Below are 22,766 nucleotides of genomic sequence, written 5' to 3'. Positions count from 1 at the left end.
TAGCTTGCCATTCCAAAACTACTCAAAGATTGTGACTGAAGTGTTACCATGGAAGGGGAGGATATATATATATACAGTAGATATATATATTTAGTTAAAGGGGATATATAAACCATCCCCTTGCAATATACATTTAAAAAATGTCAATGGTGTTAAAGATATTCTCCAGTTATCTCCTCCAGCCAAGACTCCATATTCCATAATGCCACGCATGAATTCTTCACAGCTAAGTTAATCAGCTGGCTTCTGCTACGTAGTTTCAACTGTCAGAACCAACAGTGCAGAGAATTGCAAGGGGCAATATGATAACTGCTTTCTACATCAATTACATTTACAAATAACAAAACTATTACAATTTTTGTAATACTGGAAAGATGCATGGCCACGTTTTATTTTTGGGTTTATATATAATATATATGTGCTGAGACAATTTCCAATTGATCTTCAATTTTTTATTATTTGTGGTGCTTGAATTATTCAGCTTCATATTCTGCAGCTCGCCAGTTCAGAAATTTAGTTGCTAGGATCCAAATTACTCTAGCAACTAGGCATTTATTTGATAAGAGACTGGAATATGAATAGGAGAGGGTCTGAACAAAAGGCCAAGTAATAAAAAGAAAAAGTATAATAAACTTGTAGCCTTACAGAGTAATACTTTTTAGCTGCTGGGGTTAGTGACTCCCATTTGAACGCTGGAAATAGTCTGAAGAAGAAGACAAATAATTCCAATAAAGACCAATTGAAAAGTTTCCTAGAATAAGCCATTTAACATACTAAATAATAACTTAACGGTGAGCTACCTCTTTAATGTCATATAGGGTATATAAATATACAATGCACATATACAAGAAATACAAGGGCCACTCACCCCCTATCTGAAGCTGCCTCCCTAAGCATGGGACCTTAGGTGTCTATATACAAATGTGACCCTTAACACAGCTGTAGTTTTTGAGTTTTGAGGGATGAACATTGGGATGGTTGGACAAAAGGGACACTTGGGAAGGCTGCAATGTTTTACCAGGAGCAATAGCAAAGGCGAAGTTGTCATGGGAGTTTAGGGATTCAGTTCCTTTATAAATATTTGGCAGTTTATGAGCCCATGTATGGGGCCCTCCAACAGGCCTACCTGGATAATATCTGGGTGAAAATTGGCCAAGCTTGATTTTCCTGTTGGATCAAAAACCGAGGACCACATTGGCCTGTTGATGTGGTCCTCACCGCGACAGCCTGTATCCCCATCATTGCGTCCCCTAGGGCCATCAGGTCAACCCAATATAACCCACCGTAGGTGGGCATACCAGAGAAAGATCCTCTCATTTGCCGACCTCGTCAAATGAGCAGACCTTAAGATGTATGGTCAGCTTTAGGGGCTGTGGATAAAAGTACATGAACTGTATAGGTTCAACATGAAAAGTAAAACAGCAGACCAACTCTGAATCACTTAACTACATAGATAAATCTATGGAATGAACATCTAGTAGAGTTCTTTCTCACAGTAAGATCTGTACCATGGTCAGCTACACTGACTGATCATCTTAGCATCAACCGATGAGTTTCTTCCCTGATGGGAGTGGTATGATCCAGGGTGACAGTAAGCAATCAAAGAATGGTTTGATGAACAAGAAAGCAATGCAGTTTATACAATACCAACATTCCACTCACTACCTCTAAATGCATTTGAACAGTTAAAGACGGAACTTGATGCAACCGGCAGATTTGGCACACCAATTATTTTAATGGGAAAAATGTTACTACTGAGTGTGCCAGATGTTTCAATAAATTTAGTCCATCTGCATGTGAGATGAAGCATAACTTAAGGCAATATTTAACACCACCATTGATAAAACATCAACCAGTGGAATTTCTGAAATGACAGTGGTGAATTATCCTCTATAGTTGCGTTTCAAACACCAATTGCCTTAGAAGCCCTTTACTTCCAAAAATGAAAATATTTAAGAGTCAAATGGATCACCAGTTTTAAAGCAAACATCTCATTGGTTTCTATGGGTTACTGCACCTGGGCAAATGTTGTGCCTTTTATTACATATGGGGGTTACTTAGTTACTAAGGTATTTTCCTCTTGCTTCAAAAGCCAAGATACTAGACTAGAGTCTGCTATGCAGTTTTATATGTTCCCGAGCATGAAGGGATGTTAACGGGAAAATGATTATAGGAACTAATTCTGATGGAAGCACCTGCTTATATTTTGTATTCCTTATTTGCACAAATGTTCCTGTATGTTGAGAACAGCCTGTGCCATCCTATTAGTGCACAGACTGGCAAATAAGATGATAAACGTGTATAGCATTTTTAGAAAGGATTATGTACACCCAGACGACGCCAGTCTACAATCACAATCTAGACCAAGGTTTAGTCAATGTCTAGCTCAAGGTTTTTTCCTGCAACAATTATAGGTGGCCAAATGCTAGTGGGTGGCTTAAGATGGCAACCAATGTACAGTGTTCCCCCTTTATAATGCCTTTAAAGCCTGGCAAACTATCTATGTATGAATGTGATAAGGACCTTAAGACTGCAAGTTCCACTGGGGCTTAATCTCTGTATAGAGTTGCATTCGTGTATTCACATGTATTCACTGCTATAGGAATAAAGCAAAATGAAAAAAAAAAAAAAATGCCACAAACAGACTTGGCCTGTGTTACCTGCAGGTGGCTCTGAAATTAATGCTTTCTATATGCCATTTTTCATGAACAAAAGCTTGTACTGGGACAAGGAGTCTATGAAAAAATCCATCCCTCCCAAAAACATGTAAAGAATTGTACCAAATTCAGAATGTTTCAGTATATTATTTAGAGGTTGTCAGCACAAAGCATGGACTTGGCTTCTGCAGAACAGGACGTAGGAGTCTTCAGAAACAGTTTCAAGCTTGACATTTTTAAATGTGAAAAAGCTAAAAGTGAGTTTAATGAACAGGCATATTTTTTATTTTTTAAACCAAACAGGGACCCCATGCTGCTGCATGTTGGGTCCTACCAGATAGATAATTCCAATACCAGTATATAACCTTGCCCTGGTAATCTAGTTATGAACCTTGCAAGCCCTGTTACCTGAGCTCATGGTGAACAAGTGGATATATTGCCCCTTTAATATGAATTCTATTGAAAAAATGCTTCATCATAACAGGTCATAGAGGTGATTAGATAATTGTTTTCTTTTATTACGTGCTACTCTTTAAAAAAAAACAAAAAACCTGTTTAAACAAATTCTGCTCTATCAAAAGGGTTCAATGATAACAACCTGGTGTTTCCACAACTTTACCCATTAAGTGGCAAGTCTACTGTTCAAGTCACACATAACAATCAGTGGTCTCAAATAAAAAGTAACAGGCAACAAGGGGGAAGCCATGAGGATAGTATAGTCAGTTGGCAAATCTTACCCATGGCCAACATTCAACAAACATTTCACAACTAAGGTGGACTGATGGTGGACTGATGAGAAGATGGTGGAGAAACCTACTAAAGGGCAGATTTACCAAGATGTGAGTTCAGAGATTAATACATAAAAACTCACCCACATTCAATTCATTCCTATGGGATTCTAAGAAGTGTATTTATCAATGGGCAAAAGTTACAACTCACTTTTTGATAAATACACTTCTAAAAACCCCATAGGAATGAATAGAATGTGGGTGAGATTTTATGTATTGAGCTCTGAACTCACATCTTGATAAATCGGCCCCTAAGTGAATTTATTGGTGTTAGTGCACTTATTGGCATTGGTATATTAGCTTGGGTATACCACTGACATGCCTGTGTGCCAGTCTGTTTCCCTGTGCCAGTCTAATAATCCTTAGGATCTACTACCATTCAATCAATTACAATCTCCTTAAATGTGATTTATACCCAAAATTGCAATTTTGCCCAATGAAAGAACATTTTATTGTAAGCATTTTTCCAATATACATTGGTTGAAATGTTGTAGTAGTTTTAAAGTTACTTATCAATGCTATCGCTATTTATAGCAGTATCTACCTGTTATTCAGTGCACTGCTGGTTCTGAGTGTTGAAACAGTGTAGGCGCAGCCAGCTAATTAATAGACCTGCGAAGAAGCATGCAAGGGACTAGAAATAGAGTCTTGGCTGGAAGAGAGCTGACTTTACAAACAATTTTAAAACCATTGGAAATGTTTAATTAAAGTATTTTGGAAAGTTGCTTAGAGCTACACTTTCTTTCATTAGGCAACAATTTATTTTGGGGTTTAAATCTTCTTTAGCTGTTATTTAAAGACCAATCTAGGATACAAGGTGCTTGTTTTATTCACTCAAATAACTTCTGTTTTTAAGACTAAAAATATAACGGCAGTTAAGTGCATGCCTTGCCTTCAGAGTGCCGAATATACAGTTATTTCTTCCATTGCTGGGAATATTACCTGGCCTGGGAGGCTCTACATCCCTGTCATTATAGAGCAGAAAACAGAAGGAAATGGTGACATACTGATGACAGTTGTAATCACATAGCAGCAGAGGACAAACATGGCCTGTCATTCAGTGGAGCCAGGGATCGCCCTCTAAGTCTCGGGGTCTGACTATCCTCAGATAACCTGTATTATAGCAGATCAGCTGTAGGCTTAAAGCAGCCCCCTCAAAGCATCACATGAGCTATTTATTTAGCTCATCTCACCCCAAGGACAGTTATTGTCATGAACTCTTAAAGACTATCCATTACAGCTATAAACATTACATGGAAACTCTCCCCAAAATAAAAAGGATTTTTCTCTTCTGCCTGAAAAAACAATGTGTCATTTAAAAAAGAATGAAAGCAGCGCAGGAAACAAAAAAGTGACCTATTTTCAAAAACAGTAGAGGCCATTTTTTTTCTCCTTCCAAAGGATGGGGGAGTCTATTTCCTGGTCCTCTCGTACCTATCTACTTACTTCCAGTTATACAGATTTCTATCTGAAAATTATCTATTGTGTTATACAGCAGCATCCTGGGAATATGTTGAAACAAGGAGAGTGGAGGCGATAAGAACAGTTATTAACAGAAACAAAATCCGCTGTACTTTTAGAATGAATCGTTTCAGGATTACTACAAGGACCACGACTGATAATAATACAGCACATGGGCCAAATAACCTATACACACAGATCTGTTGTCATTAGCATAGGCGCAAATGGTTTACCCTTCCTTTCGGATCAGTTCCGTGGGCCCAGCTAGGTTTGTATAGGATGCATCACCTACATGTGACTATATCATTAGATCACATGATCCAAGAACCCTAGAATTCCAGGAGCAGAGAAGAAATATAAGGGGAATGAGTAGCACAAAACACCTTCCTCAAAGAAGCAGGAAAAGTGGTTATTAATGTGGTTTTGATTTCAATGATCTCTGGATCTGGATCTGTCTTAATTAGGTGATCCATCTTCCATAGAGCCCATTTTATCCATATAATGCAGTTTTTTTTAATTATTTCCTTCTTCTTGGTCTTAATAAAACAGTACCTTGTACTTGATGGTAACTAGGCTGCATTTGATAACAATCCTATTGTGTTAATTTAATATTTTATGTTTTTAGTAGATACAGTATGGTGATCTAAATTACAGAAAAACAAAAGCATTCCACATAACAGATCCTATACTTTCTAATTGCGAAGCATTTAACAATCAATGGCAGTATAACCCTCTAGTTTAGCAAGCAGGTTATTGCATAAAATGTAAATATAGTGAAACCTGCTAAATGCAATTCTCAATGCCATGGCTCACTTTGCTGACTCCTGACTCCCCACAACTCGTGTCTGTTACCCTTTTTTCCTTTTAGACTGTAGACTATTGAGCAGGGATTTCTTTGGTCTCAGTTTTGTCTTCTGTGTTTGTCATTTTTATAAAAATTAAGCTGTTAAAAATATTAACCAGATCCATATTTTGCCCTGGGTCCTTCTATAAAGAGTGAATTCCATTGGGTTCCCATTGGGCATTCACAAATCACTTATTGTGTAAGGTTATGCATTGGTCTCTCAGAGAGGTCTTGCAAATCTCATAGAGTAACTTATCCTGCACTGCTTAAACATTGCCATAAATACAGCACTGTAATTTTAGGGAAAAGCGACTCCTGTACTTATACTTGGCTTTTATGTTTCTTGATTTTACTTTTCCTGGAATTTACGCCAATTTTTCTCATCCTAAATGTAGGGTTCCCCAAAATTGGGTCCCCTAGGTTGGTTGCCCCCCGGATAGACCCAAAGGGAGGGTCATTTGGCTGGAGTGTTACCGGTATCCCAGGAGAGAGGGACTCCTGAGGGAAAGAGAAGGTATCCTGACATATCCTGTGTATCCTGTATGTCAAAGCTGTCTGCCACTCTGCCAACAAACACAACACTTTGTTCAGCATTACATCAGTGTGTGTGTGTCTCTCCTGGAGGATCCACCTGCCTGGTAAGCAACTACCCCAGGGAGGGGGCAAGGTGCCAGGAGTGCTGGGAGTCCCCAACAAAGGAGCAGTATATTAAGTCTCAGGAGGGGAGTTATAGTTCAGTCTATCCCTATCCTGGGTGGAGGCACGCCAAAGTACAAAGTAATAGCTGTTCCCCCAAAGTAAGCGGGGCTCAGGACTCCTGGAAGCGCCAAGTATAGGGACACATCAGCAGGTAGTGCCACATTTATATCTAAAGTGGGCTACATAAAAAACATGAAACTGTGGTTCTGCTGTATAATGAGACATCTGCAGTAAATACATAATGCTTACGGAATCCCCTCAGTTTATCCAGAAAAATAGGGCCCTTTGGAAAACACTCCCCAGCCAAGAGAGTGCAACTTCACAATGGGCAAAGCTTTGCCTCTCAGTGTTTGGGGGTACACACTCATGGATACTGTGCCACTCCCAGGAGCAGAGTGCCAGCTGATTCTGGCAGGCATGGCACAGGACTGAAATATATAGTTCAGGTTAATTGGATGGAAGGTCACTGGCTGATCTTTCCTGCTTTAGGGTGACTGCACTGACCACCGCTGCATATAAAAATGCTCTGTGTGCACCCATAGGTGCTATACCAAGTATGCAACCACACCGCTCTGACGATCGAGAACCTAAATTCTCTGCAGCAGGAAGGAGTTAACGTGTGCTTTGGTGCATTTAATGTGTCTGTGGAAATTACTCACTGCCATATTAAACCCCTCTCTATTCTGAGCACAATAAATACAGTGATTTGCAGCACTCACCCTCCTCTTTCGCTCACTCAGCCCCCCACTGTTACTCTCCCTCCCTCAGTCTGTTCATATGCATAAATCCCAGAGTCCTTTGCATACAGATTAAGGAGAGGCTTGCAAAGGGCAGGGAGCAGAGACAAAGACCAAAAGAAGAGAACAGTGCAAAAGGAGGGAGAAATTGAGGAAATTCAGGCACAGTAGAGATGAGGCAGCAGAGAATGAATACACAGATGCTGGCACAAGGTTAAACATTAAAGCCTTGGGGGGTAAAAGGGGGTGACTGTAAAGTGCGGACCATGGAGAGCAAAAGGTGGCAACTAAAGAGGCGTAAGGGGTGGAGAGTAAGATTTAAGTGAAGAACAGCTTAGGGCAAAAGGCACATGCATGAAGGGAGAGAGATAAAGAGGGGAAACAGTGGACTCGCAGAGGACTGAGGAATGACAGAGGCTGGAGGGGAGAGGAGGAGGAGGATGCATGGAGAAGAAAAGGCTTAGGGGTAAGAGCAAGAGGTAAAGACATGATCAGATTAAAATGAGTAGGATGATGAACTGGGAGATCAGGAAGAATTGACACAGAAATTGTGCTACACCCTATCTAATAAATTCAATTCAATCAATGTAAAATAACTAAATCTTGTCTTAACAGAGAAATAATGTGTTTCAGTTGTTATAATATTTTCTTATGGAATTGGAAACTCAAATACAACATTTTACAACTTTCCAATATACATTAATTATAAACTTTCTTTCCTTGTGGTTATCTGTAAATGCAATTACTGCATAACTGCTCCTACATGTACAACTCAAACATTGTAGCAATAGCCAGTTCCCCTCCTGCTAAGGCTCCAGTTCCCATAATGCCTTAATGTTCTCTGTTATATTTATTGAAGGATGATCAGCCTGCATTCCCCTGGCTGAAGCTAAATCAGCCTATCAGAGGTCCTAGTCAGTCCTTGGGGCAAGAAAAGATGAAAACTAGCTAGAAAATGTAACAACAACCAAAATATCTTTCAGGAGAGAGGCAGAACACAGAGACAAACAAATATATCCAATATCAAAAAATGCCCTGAAGACACACAGACTGCCAAGGGCTCACTAAGGATCCCGGGAAATGTAGTTAGAAGCAAATAAAAGCTTTTACAGTTCCATAATCCCTCAGTCTCCCTCTTCCCAAGCCTAGGAGCTATGTGGAGAGAAGCCGTAAAGGTTAGGATCTGGATTGAGAGACAAACTTGAGTGGGAGTATTTCAGTTTATGACAAAATGGCAATTGTTTGTGCCATGTGGGTGCCAATGACAAGCAAAGCCCTCCCAATGCTTTTTTGGAGACACTCCTGGCAAGCGAACATTGCAAATTTCTGGCTAATAACACAGGACGCACAAAAGGCTCTGCTGTTATATTGTTCGGCGGCAGGTCGGCCTGGCACAGACAGAGTTAACCCCTGCAGATGCCAGTCCTGCCTGCATTGTGGAAATGTTTGGACATCAATGGCCATTATTACTTCACCCATTCCTTTACTATTGCAGTTGTTTATTTGCACATAATTTGTACTGATGCAAAGATAATCACCAGCAAAAGAAAAGAGAGAGTCTGAACGCTAACATTTCTTATACAGTTTTTCTATAGGAAAGTCAAGGTGTCGGCCCTCTAGTCCATTTACAGCTCCCAGTGTTCCCTAACAGCAGACAGCCTTTAACTGCTGGGGGATGCTGGGAAATGTAGTTAAGAAATGAAAAGAAGAAATCGGAAGGGTTATTGGAAGCCGCAGTCTTTTTCTGCATTGCTATGAAACCATTCTATTCATCTATTACATTAGCAATAGGAAGCAATTTCCCTGGGGGGGGGGGGTAAACAAGGGTGACTTTCCTGGACTCTACCAGAAGTGTTTAGTGCCCAGTTTGGATCTAATTAATGGCCATTTCAATATATTTTTGCAGAATAGGTCAATTTACCAATGTTTTGGGGCCCTAAATTGAATTTGTTGTGGGGCCCAGTAACATCTAGTTACGCCACTGGATCTAGCCCTATATTTGTCCATGTGATGAAAACCACGATCTTGAACCAAACCAAACACTGCTATTCTCCTAATTTTAGCGATTCAGTACACTCTGCTTATCCAAATCCTAACCCCTATCCCTTCTCCTACCCCAGTTGCTCTGTGCTAGCTATGTGACTGATTATCATGTGTCCCCTTGGGGAGCATCTTGCGCTATACCCCTTGAGAGCTTTCCCTTTTATAATTACTGTCTGCTTCACTGGGAGTCTCCATGCATTTTTAACTCCTGGAATTCATATAACTGTGTGTGCCCACACTAAGATGCCATCCCCAGCTTTGCTTCCCATTAGGTGGTCTCCCTGGTACCCTGTGATTTGCCTGCCACAAGCACGCGCCATCAAGATGCTACAGCAGATGGTGTTGACACATACACAGTCTCACTCACCGCTGCACCAGACGGTATTGTGGGTAAACCCCGGGAAAGGTGCCCTCCTCCCTCTACTGGCACGTGCGGCACCCGAACTCCCAGAGAGAGAACATTTGGCACAAAAATGATCTGGCAGTCAACAGGGAAATGTTATCAGCTTCATACTGGCTACCCTGTGTTACAGTTAAGACCCAGCGCGCAGCCCCCACCAGCAAGGAAAGGTGCTCTCAAATAAAAACAATTAATCCTATTTCAGCTGGGATTTCAGAGAAATTAACTTTCTAGAAATGTCTTGTTGGAAAACTAGCAATTTTTGCTTTATACTATAAAAAGCAGAGAAAAGGGGCACCTACAAAGGAGGTCAATCTGCAAAATTACAATATTGCACCTATTTCTTAAACATAAAAACTCCATTATTTCTGTTTTCTAAAGCTGGGAAAATGGGCAAAGAATGGAAGCTAAACATAAGGGGATAATTTATCACAACCCAAGGCATGATATGACAGACAAACATAGGGTTTCAAGATTAATCACCTCCCAAATTAGAAACAGAAAAATAGGTACACACAGCCTAAATATCTCTTTAAAATATCTATTAAAAAAAAAAAATCAAAATCATAACAGACTCTTAACCTCAGGTATTGATCAAGGTCTGAATGTGATTTGGAAGCACCCTTCTATTTCACAGCATTGTGGACTATGTTGGTGTTTTATATACTGTAAATATATATGTGTGTGTACTAATAATGTGCTAATAATAAGATACAAACAAAGCAGTGGCATAACTAGATGTTACTGGGACAGCAATTTCAATTTAGGGCCCTCATTGGTCATTATTTAGGACCTTACAGGGCCCTATATACTCCTATGTGTTGGGCTGCCACCTGTCCAGTTTTGTCCAGACAGACCAATTTTCAGACAGGTTTTCTGAGTCAAAAATGCCTGTTTGGTTTTCCAAATTTAGAAAACTGGACAAGACTCACCTTGACTGACACCAATCGGCCAATCACTGATTGCTACATCATGGTCCCCTCCCCTGACATCACATCCCCACCCTGACGTCTCACACATGCTATCCGTGACATCACCACCTGCCCCGAGTGCCATGAACAGAAAGGTGGGAACCCTACCTGCCCCCCCACCACAACTGCAAGGCCTGCTTCATCTGTAGTTAAGTCCCTGATATTTCATACTCATGCCTTCTAAGCTACTGCATCAAGATCCCTACTGTCTAGCTAAAGTGGCTGCACTTGGGTGGGTGGGAGTACTATGGGCGTGAAGGGCACAGCACTAGCCTGGATAAACATATATATATCCTTACACAATACAATACAGTCCTGTATGTATGTGACCATACCAGGATAAACCTCAGGGGGATGTAAGGGATGTAGGATGTATATACTACCAAATCAAAGGTCCTTGGGTAACATAAAGAAGGCAGATCTGGCTTTATCACAGCAGGCCACAAGTATCTTTAAATCAAGATTGAGAAGATTCCCTTTTTCCTTTTGTGTAGTTTAGATATTATGCAACCTTTTACCTCTACTGTGTGGAAAAGGGCGTACAACAATGACCACTGTACTCATCTTCTTACCATATCAAAATGGCTGGCTGTGTGGGAATATAACTAAATTACTATCTGGGGGTTTAATAAGGATCCACAACCCAGGCCCTACGAACAACTGAAATTAATAGGTTAAGACAAATAGGGTAAAACCAACAACACAACTTTATTTACAGGTTTCATGGGTCCCTACAAGCCCTTTTTATAATAAAGTCTCTAGACCAGGTATCTAATAAAGTATCTCGACCAGGAGTCTAATATAGTCTCTAGACCTAGGAGTTTTTAGATCCATAATCAATTTTTCCCTTTACCAGTTGGTCTGTTAGGAGCCAGCAAGCTCAGCCGTATTGCTAGTAGAGCTCTACCCTAGGGAAACAGTATACTGAATAAGTTCCACCACCCATAACCTCAGAGACAAGACTCAGAGATCCAAAGCCATTAAAGCCAGTTGAGCAAGACTCTACTAAACTGAAATACTGAATAACATGCTATTGCAATTCTATTAGTAATTTCTATTACTAACACTCCTGCAATGCACAGTAGGTAGAAGAGGGGGTTAATGAAAATGCCTGGGAAAATCCATTCTCTTATCAATGTAAGCGTGTCTTAATCATATAATTTCACAGTGTCTGCTTAGAGGTCACACAGGTGAGATCAACAACCATACAGATGCCTTTATAGAGAGCTAAAAGCAGAGGCCTTGGTTAACATGGTGGTTTAGAGCAAGGGAGGGAGGAAACAGCTGGTACACTGTAATCAGCCTTAACTAGAAGCATTCAGAGTAGAAATGCCTTCATGATGCAGCCGGTCCTCAGGATTCACTCCTAATTGGCTTTCAAAGCATCACTTCTCTCTCCAAGAAAGGAAAATGATAGGTCAAGATATTCTAATGCACATAATGGATCTAATGTTCCCCAAACACATTAAACAGCCAGTATAAGATACCTTCTCTTCATTATACAGAATTGGAGAAGGGAAGGAAAGGATGAAAAAGCAGGGCACAGAGAGAAAGGGAGGCAGAAAAAGAGGTGGGTGCCAGGGCCATGAGAAAAGGAAGAAGGCAAATGGGAGACTTGGGAGAAGGGCCCTAGGCACATTAATAAAGGTAAAAAACTAAACATTTGCAGATAAACCACTGAAATGTTTCTGATAAGTTCCCAATTATGCAAGACATACATACTGACCGTAACTTCTACATGGAGTACCCAGTAATATGGCACTAATCAGGAGGCATCATACCTTCACAAAGATACAGGACTCATTAGTGACTATTATCCACTAGATAGCTAAATGATAGATAGATAGATAGATAGATAGATAGATAGATAGATAGATAGATAGATAGATAGATAGATAGATAGATAGATGGATAGATAGATCAGACATTTGTGGAAGTGGTCATGGGACACCCAAGTGACTAGATAGATAGATGATGATAGATAGATAGATAGATAGATAGATAGATAGATAGATGGATAGATAGATCAAACATTTGTGGAAGTGGTCATGGAACACCCAAGTGACTTCTAATATCCTCACATTGTATAACAGGGGGTATACTATTTTTACAATACACAACTTTAAAGGAGAAGGAAAAGTGCAATCATTGGGTGGTGCCAAATGTTAGGCACCCCCCCAGTGATTGTAATCACCTGACACCCGGCAAAACTGCCCCAGGATGGGGTACCCGTGAGTGAGTGATCCTCTTCCTCCTGTCTTCCTTTTTCCACAATCTCAGGGCCAACTCATGCACAGCAGAGTGAGAAAGTTGGCTTTTTTTAAAGTTCAGCTTTTCACTCTACTGCACATGTGCAAGTGGCACAAAGGCAAAAGAAGGAAGAGGATTGGTTTCTTGTAGGTACCCCAGACCATTGCAGTTTTCTCCTAACAGGAGCACCAGCCGGGGTATAATGTAAGTGGTTCAAATCACTGGGGGTGCCAAATATTTTACCTTTCCTTCTCCTTTAAATGTATATACTTTCCCTTAAATGAGTATTAACAAAAGTTTCATATCTGAATGCTATTTTGGAGTCAGAATAAAAATATATTTGCTCCTAGCATAGTTACATTGGTTTTGGTGGTGGAAAGGTTGGATATTTGTTTTGTTTTTTTAACCCTCGCTTCCTGTGTGACTAGGTAAACATGGCAGGCAAAGACAAAATTTCTCTATTAATCAATTGTACTTATCATTACTTAATTTCCCTATTGTAAATGTCTAGTGAAACATAAGGTAACCTACATATTTGTACAAATCTAGAAACACCTACTGTCTGAGAAGCAGTACAACTGAGAAATAGGAAGTCCAGAAACAGGGCAACTATTATAGACACAAAAACAGACTTCTGTTTCATATAGTCCGAACTCTCTGCCTATATAGTGTTTAAGATTCAGGGCTCTGATCGGACAGGAAAGGTCAGTAAGACCACAAACTCTGGGAATGTGGCCAGACCACATCTCCACATTTAGTACATTTACCACATTTTGAGTGTGAACTAAGTGACCTTGATTATACGGGTGATGGCCACTGATGTACAAGATGGCAGACAGTGTGAACAGCAAAGGGCAAGGTACAGTATAAGAGGAAACATTAAGCCACACAGTAAATGGGAAAATTACAAAATACTTAAAAGAAAATGGCAAAGTACTAAACCAAAGAGCATAAATGGAGACAATCTGAAGCGGCTACATCCCATACTACTCTCATTTTCTATCTTGCCTTTATACTTAGTCTCTTTTCTTGGCACCCTTTCCGTCTTTCTTGTTCCCCTGCACCCTCTTCCTTTACAACAGACATGCAGCTTTTTACTGCACACAAAGAACATAAATAAAACAAGTCTGGATTTGATTATAAAAGAATTAAAATTATAATTAAAACAAAGCTACTAACCAGTAATTAGCGAGGCAGGAAGAGAAGGGGCCGCATTGTCATTATTAATTAACATGCACAGAGATTAAACCTGTGAGGGATTTACCGAACTCTCCTCTTTGGAGTCTGTTGTGGATTTGTGCAAAGGGGTAACACCCCCAGCCTCCCGCACAGCTGCAAGGGTGATACACTGACAGTACCACAACCTGCTGTGTGTGTACAGATTAGATGGTGACAGGACCAAAACCCATTGTGGAGGGAGGGGGGATCGACAGCAACTATGGCACACTGGGTATAAAGTAATGATACAGCCACAGCCTAGTGTGCAGAAATTATCTGTTCAACAACAGCACACTGTGAATGAAGTAATGATACAGCTATAGTCCCCTATGTATGCACTAATGATAGAACCACAGTACAATAAGCTGGAGGCAATGATGAAACTACACTTCATATTGTGCGAAGTAATGATACAACTTCAGCCAGCCACAACATTGCTCACTATCTGGCACAGTTAGTGGCAGGCACAGACCAACTTATACAGGTGGGGAGAGGATGTGCTCATTGCATCTGGACAATACAACAGCAAAATAATATAAGAAATAGCTTTGGCTGTTATTTCTCCTTCTTCCCTTTTCTTAAAATGGTTGCACCCATGCAGGTAGCCTGAGTTCTGGTCCTGCATATTGGTAACAGCCATGGCCCATCTTTCATAAAGCATTGACGCAGTCCAAGTACAACAGTTATGAAGTACTACCGGAGCCAATAATACCCTGTTATTTCCTTAGCACTCTGTGCATGAATGGAATATTGATACAATGGCACTGTCAGCGGGGGCCTCCGGCACCCACAGGGAGGGTGTAGTCAGGATCAAGGAGGAAGGCCGCTTCCAGCGAGTCCGAGCGAAGTACAGATGCGGGGTAATCCAATAGAGAGGTCAGGTTCAGGCAAAGATCACTTGAGGCAGGCAGCAAGGTTCAAGGTCAGGAACAGGCAATGGAACAGCAACAGGAAAGCAGAGCCGACAATTAGAGACCCAGGAACACAATAGAAATATTGAGCTATACTCGGGCATTGAACCTGGGTCTCTGGTGTCCTTTTAAGTTTGAATTTGGCGCCATAGCGCGTGACGTCATCGCGCCAGCGTCCTTGCACCCACGTGAAGCCCTGGGCGCCGCCATCTTGGATTCGCCGCGCCGAGAAGGAAGACGCCACCGCACACCAGGAGCAGGTAGGGAGCGGCGATTCATGACAGGCACCACCGCCACAAAATATATAAACACTCATCCTCAAAGTTTATTGGCCTTCAAGCTCTCCCGCACCCTTCCACTGCCCCACAGATTGCCCCAATGCAGAAGTACTGCAGTACACTGTGCATAAATCAATGATGACACCACAGCAAACCCAACAGGAAGTAATCAGTTAGCCATGACACTCAAACAGGAAGTAATGTCCCAACCACACAGTGCTAAAGAAGTAATGTGTACCTCCCAAAAGCTGAAAAGGGACACAATTAACTGCTGCATAAAAATTCTGGTCACAGCCAGAATATCACTGTCTACATCAGTGGTTCTCAACCTTCCTAATGCCACGACCCTTTAATACAGTTCCTCATGTTGTGGTGACCCCCAACCATAGAGGAGTAGTGTCTCGGTTCCTAAGACCATCGGAAATATGTGTTTTCCGATGGTCTTAGGTGACCCCCAAAGGGGTCCCGACCCACAGGTTGAGAACCGCTGGTCTACATCATGCTAAAAGTTAATTTAAAGGTGAACTACCCCTTTAATGGAAATGTCCCATGCACATATCCTCATAAATAAATGTCTGTAAGAAAGAAACAACCTTCCATGTAGCAGGATTACAAGCAAACAAGTCCATATACACATGGAAACAAAGGCTTACTAACATAGCCATAGCAGCAAGTAAGGAAGATATTTACTCAGGGCCATTTATAAATACTGGTTGCTATGGGTTACTGCCCAGGTACAAATTTGCCCAGTGTTAGTAAATGAGCCCCAATGAGAGCAGTGCTGACACAACATCCTATAAAGCATTATACACACAACACAGCAAGGGCTGCCCAGTGTTCTGACTAGGGTTGCCAACATTGGCCAACACTTTATTGGTGTGGCTGGTAAAAATGATGCTTTATGCCAATGTTATTAATAGGGAAGACGCATGTAAATATAGGAAGGCTGGTGGTTTTACCCTAGTTCTGACACATATACAGTACAACACAACACAAAAAAAGCTGTTGGCAGTAAAACCATGCCACAGACTAAAGGGATAAATACGCTAATAATCTTGCCCAGTACCAGGGCTGGGGGTGGGCATAAGAGACATGTACCTAAGGGCACAATGGTGGGGGACACTGAGCATCTACCTCTTCTGCCTGCCTTTACATTAACATCTTTCTAATGAGCAGGGCTCAATGTATTTATTTACAGCACTATGGAATAGCTTGACGCTTTATAAATGCTTGTTAATAATAACAATATATAATAACCTCACCACAATGAACACTACTGTAGAATGGAAGTAGAACTCCAGCAGAAATGATAGGAAAGGATACAAAAAAACACAGCATGGTGTATATTGTTACAGACACATCTACATCACGCTATGCAGGGAATACAGGCTCAACAACAGAAAACTGTACAGGGGGAATCTGCACAACCACATCACGCATTTTACAGCAAATACAGGCACTATGACAGCACACCATTTAGCCTACAAAAATAATGACCAAGGGGTAATTTTCAAGCGATATGCTGCACTGGGCACTTTCAATAGCTTTCAGTTCAAAATTAATGGAGTGGTGATTTGGACAGTTTGTCCCTGCCCACCTAGCTACAAAATGCCTGGGTGACAAAATGCTTCTGTGAGCCATTAGCCTAAGACATAAACATTTTATACTAAAAATCCAATGCAGGCACCCTGTAGTACATAATACAGCAACTACAAACACTCTGGATATCCATCCTGCTCCTCTCCAGCACAGGGATTGACAGCCCTGCCAGATGCCCGTCGGTTGGGCCATACTCATACCTTGTCCAAATATGATTTTCATAAAGGAGCTGCTTCTTTACCCAGTGCAAGAGCTGCATGCTACAAACTACTGTTATTAACAGTATGAGAAGTTTCAAATGCAAAATATAAGTAGCGTGACCAAATTTAGCTCACATGAAACTAGCCCATCACCTCGTTTCTCTGGAGACATCACTGTGCCACTACCTGGGATATGCCCTGCATTTTTCAGTTTGCCCCCCTCTGCATTACTTAGCTAATTTGTGTCTGTAATTTTAATCTAATTAAAACTGCCAGCCCAAGCTGATTAAGATCAGAAATTTATCAAATAGGAGCAGACATGAGAATGAACAAGGCACTAAATCAAAGCAAGTAAGATGCAGTTTATGGACCTGAATTCTCCGAGGTTCAGAAACAAGGGTGCAACTGTGTACTAAAGCAGTAACCCATAGCAACTAATCTGCAGTTACATTTGATTATTTGTGCAATACCAACTAAGAAAACCATTTTGGTTAGTTATCTGGGTAACTGCACTGGTGCATACTTGCATCACAGTTAATAAGACTACATTATAGGGGGCATTTACTTACAGCATGGCAGTTGCACTTGGCCACAGTCAGTTGCGTAAAGAAAATACCATTCATTAAGGGTAATTTTGTCAACTTTTGTATAGTTGTGCTCAGTGCTGCTGCCTTTCTCCTGTCCCACAGTTGTGCATAGTGATGCAGGCCACCGTGGCATCCCTGGAGCTAACCGCCACCTCCGATCCATGCAGTAGCTCCAGGGTTCCCTTAATGGCCTGTGTCAATGGCCACAACACAATTGTGCCAAAAGAATCAGGCACACATTGTTATACTGGAAAGAATGCCAACCGGACACAGAAAATTTTCAGCAATTGCATTCAATTTACATCTAAGTGCAAGTGCAACTTTGTCAATTCTGACAGATAAACCCCCAGTGACCACAATTACACTGGGATTGTGGGTAAAAATATTTGCTGATTGCATCCAAAATTGCACATTGCATATTGTGGCATGGTACATAGATGACTCCTATATTATACAAATCGTATTTATTAAAATCCTCTTGCTTTTTCCCATTACATTTTAAAAAAGTTTTTTCTGGCCCAGTGTGCAGTTAAATCATTACCTAAGTTACCAACATCTCCAGGCTGGCTGGCCACAGGTTTTCTCTTACTCTACTATAGATCACTGTGTCATAAGACGCAACAAAAATGTAAACCCTGGCACCCTAGGATGAGCCAGCTACAGTACCAGGGCTGTAAATGAATCTGTCCATGGCAAAGCCCTTCATTTCTCATAGCTTGTACTTAGTAATGTCATAAACTACACAGAGCAGCAGCACTATTTGGCAATTTGGTAATTTTACCCTTGGGGTATGATGATCCCCAGTGTCACATCAATAGGTCATAAGTGAGAGCGAAGGAGATTAGCTGTGGGTAGAATATGGTCAAACAGCATATATATATATTATATATACATCTAGATATTTCAGTGTGCCCTGGGTGCATTTCCCAGTACTTAGTGAGCTGATAAAGTGTTAAAATAAGTACATCATTCCTGTAAGCTACTCATTTCTTTCTGAGCTACTCATTATTTTCTTGACTTGAAATGTTATTCCTCAGAAAGACAGTCATGCAAAAAACACACAATTGTTCAATTACAGCATTTTCCTACTTATTTTGAATGGGAATTTTCCTGTGTAGTTCTGCAGTTCAATAAACCCATAAAACAATTTACAAGCAAAGCAATTCTTACATGCAAATTTCCCCACATCCGACACACAAGGCAAGAGCAAGTGGCAACTTTCTAAAAATGGAGAATTATCCAGGCCTGTCTGAGTGATTTTTATTTCTTGTGATTTTTTTTTATTTTAGCTGGTATAGAAGTGATAAGTGGGAGGTCTGGGAAATAGAAGGAATGATATATATGATATATGATATATAGCTCTTAGTGACTGATGCTGATTATCACTGAGATTGGAATAAAGCCTTATCTACTACTAATACAGGTATGGGATCCCTTATCCGGAAACCCGATATCCAGAAAGCTCCGAATTACGGAAAGTCGGTCTCCCATAGACCCCATTTTAATAAAATAATTCAGATTTTTTAAATGGATTTGCTTTTTCTCTGTAAAAATAAAACAGTGCTTTGTATTTGATTCCAACTAAGATATAATTAATCCTTACTGGATGCTAAATAATCCTATTGGGTTTAATTAATGTTTTATTGATTTCTTAGTAGACTTAAGGTATGAAGATCTAAATTACGGAAAGACCCCTTATCCGGAATACCCTTAGTCCCGAGCATTCTGGATAACAGGTCCTATACCTGTACATTGATTGCAATATATGGACAAACAATCCCTGTTTTATTTAAAGGGAAGGGCATTTCCTAGTAGATAGAAAGTCTTAATGGGTGAGTGTAGAGGACCTCTTGTTTCTGTCTATATGCATTTTGTGGTCACACCCTTATTGCACCCCCGACTAATGGTTTAAAATTTAGTGGTAAGCACAACTTTCCCTTTCTTGCTATAATATATTAATATTATTAATGTAGATGGAGTCTGCATAGCTGCATAGAAACCAGTGTGGTCTGCAGCATGCATTTATATTTATCCCTGGTTCAGTATGCAGGATATGGGCTTTATATGTGTCCTGCTTGAAAGACACAACCAACAGGCTGGCAAACTTGACACGCAACAAAAAGGTGCAGGAGAGAAAACAGCCCCCACCATTAACACAGGTGGATAGGGTATTCTCTAGTCTGAACCCATTAAGTGTTGCTAATGGATTGTACTTGCAGTTATCTATACAGTGAATGCCTGCTGTGCCCATCTGCACTGTCCCACCCAATCTCATACTCACTAATTATCCACACTTACCCTCAGAGCGCGCACTTTCTTGGCAAGGAGACTCTCAATGTCACCGGCCACCTTCTCCACCAGCTTACGTGGCACGTTTTCCTTTACCTCAAACAGATTTCTTTTATCGTTATAGAGCTGCGGAGAAAGGAAAAGAGATTGAATGTGAGGAACCTTATAGATGAATGTGCTATCGGTTTAGTATATTTGTGCGGGGTGAGTTATTCCTACACATATGGTAGCAATGTCAGGCTTAACCAGTGTTGTGAACACATAAGAGGCAATTTAATAAAGGTGCCCATACATGCTTAGATCAGCTCGCTTGGCAAGGTCGCCAAGCAAGTGCATCTTCTTCCAATATCCCCACCTACAGGTGGACGATATCGGGCTAATCCGGTCATTTGGCCCTGGGGTATAGGCGTTCGTCAGTTTGGGGACCACATCGGCTCATTGATGCGGTCCTCGAACCGACGAACGGCTATACCCCAGGGCCAAATAACCGGATTAGCCCGATATCTGACTAATTTTTAAACCTGCCCGATCTGGTCGATTTCAGTGTCCATACAAGTTCTGATAAGCTACCAAATCAGTCTAAGGGACGGATACTGGCAGCTAGAATCGGCCCGTGTATGGCCACCTTAACTGTCAGACTTTTTTTCCCCCCGATTCGGATTTTAACGCAAAAATTTGCAGAAAAAAAAGCCAAGACTTTTCCAACATTTACTATTTGCCAGCTAAAACTTGCTGAGATTATGTAGAAGTCAATGGCGGATGTCCCTTCCCTGGAGGGTCCTTCTATTCCTTTGAAACTTTTGAGGTTTCAGATTTTTGACGCTGCTTTTTTGTGCGACAATTCAAAAAAGGCTCAGTTTTCGTGTGACAAGTCGAAAGATTTAGAATTTTTGTGACTTTTCACTGAATGGACTTTTTCAGTTCAGACTTTTTAGTAAATGTAACACATTTGTGGATACGAGTTTATTCGAATTTTAAAATAAAAAAAAAGATAAATGTTAGAGTTTTAGTAAATCTGTCCCCATGTCTCTGTACCCAGGAAAGGCTTGCTGAATATTTTTCACCAGTACTACTTAGGGAGTGGTTATCTTTTAGCTATGTTATAGTCTGGCCAATTTTTAGCAACTCTTTAACTGGTCTTTATTTTTTATTTCTTATAGTTTTTGAATTATTTGCCTTTTTCTTCTGACTCTTTCCAGCTTTCAAATGGAAGGGGTCACTTATCCCAGTAGCCGAAAACGATTGCTCTGTGAGGCTACAATTTTATTGTTATTTCTACTTTTTATTACTTATCTTTCTGTGCAGACCCTCTCTTATCATATTCTAGTTTCTTATTTAAACCACTGCCTGGTTGCTATGGTAATTTAAGCCCTAGCAACCAGAGAGCTGCTGAAATTCCAACCTGGACAGCTGCTGAACAAAAAGCTAAATAATTCAGAACCACATAAAATAAAAACTGTAACTGTGTTGTAAGCAACTATGCATAGTACAATATTAAAGGAATCGTTCAGTGCAAAAAAATAGATATATAGCGCAAAATAAAAAATATTTTCAATTTAGTTAGTTAGGCATACATGTAATCTATAAAGGCAGGAGTGGGCAGATGTCTAACATAATAGCCAGAATACTACTTCCTGCTTTACAGCTCTTTAAGCTGTTAGCAGTCAGTAGCCAATCAGTGACTTGAGGGGGGGCATGTGGGCCATAACTGTTCAGTTAGTTTGCTACTGAATCTGACCTGTGTGCTCACAAACTCACTCACTAAGAGTTTAGAGAGATGAAAGCAGGAAGTAGTGTTCTACTGTGTGCTCACAAACTCACTCACTAAGAGGTTAGAGAGCTGAAAGCAGGAAGTAGTGTTCTGCCCATTATGTTAGACATCTGCCCACTCCAGTATTTATAGATTACATTTTTCCTAACTAACTATATTAGAATTTATTTTTTATTCGCACAGTCTATCTACTTTACCCAGTTTCATTTTACCACTAAACTGTTCCTTTAAAGCTGCTTTTTTCATTTTTCCCCCAATTACAGTGCCCACAGTTGCCAGGTACATATCTCTGCCCCTCTATGCATTCTTTAACTATCACTGCCTTCATCTGACAACACATTTTTCCCTATTTCCCCCCTTCTTCTAACATCCCGTATTTTCTTGCCCTCTATCTCCCTTTGCTGCATTCAGCTCCTTCACTATGTGTCCCTCCGGACCCCTAAGCACTGCACACACAGCTGAAGCTGCAGTGATAACTAACAGAAGATTAAGTGGGGAGAGCATTGCTTCGCTGCAGTGCTGCTTTTTGCTGAGTCTGCAGCTACATCGTTCTACTATTCAGTACAGAATATGAGGGCACAATCTTTAAGGGAGGCTTGAATTTTTTAGGGACTACTGTGAGTGATCATGGGATATCACAAACATGTTTGGCAAGTATGGGCCCAAAGACTTAGTATGGATATGTTTGCATCCCCTGGCAACATCTGGGAAGGGGGCAAAGGTTGTCGATGCCAGTCTAAATTCAACTTTTCAGCTGCAAACTGGTAAAATGCTGGTGATTAGAATAAGGGCCTCAACCCAGGGTGTGCGTGTTGCAGAAGAGTATTCTGTTCTGGATCTCCCAACCTTCCCTTTGATGCCCCCAGTAGTGCAAAAGACAGTGCTATAGACCTCCCTGCGGAGAAACGGCTGCAGGAGCAAAATGACATTTCCAAATCAAAAGCATTTCCGCCCCCTGCCCCTGTGCTGCTAATTAGCATCATTCTAAAAAGGCAGCGCTAAACTAGAGAAACCCCGACTGCTTAAAAGAGGACAGAACTGGGGTCCTGTTTTACTGTTTCAT

General features: G+C 40.8%; 1 protein-coding gene across 2 annotated transcripts in view; it reads right to left on the bottom strand.

Annotated features, from left to right (window-relative positions):
• The window catches only part of cacna2d2 (calcium voltage-gated channel auxiliary subunit alpha2delta 2), a 163,212-nt gene that overhangs the window by 74,418 nt on the left and 66,028 nt on the right, over positions 1-22,766 (bottom strand). For both annotated transcript variants that reach the window (XM_012961655.3, XM_002935632.5), the window contains exon 3: positions 19,942-20,058. In XM_012961655.3, coding sequence (XP_012817109.1) covers positions 19,942-20,058 — 117 coding nt within the window. The remainder of the gene's footprint in view (positions 1-19,941; positions 20,059-22,766) is intronic.

The sequence above is a fragment of the Xenopus tropicalis genome, chromosome 4 (genome assembly GCF_000004195.4).
Source record: "Xenopus tropicalis strain Nigerian chromosome 4, UCB_Xtro_10.0, whole genome shotgun sequence".
NCBI lineage: Eukaryota > Metazoa > Chordata > Amphibia > Anura > Pipidae > Xenopus > Xenopus tropicalis.
This window is presented reverse-complemented; position numbering and strand designations above follow the sequence as displayed.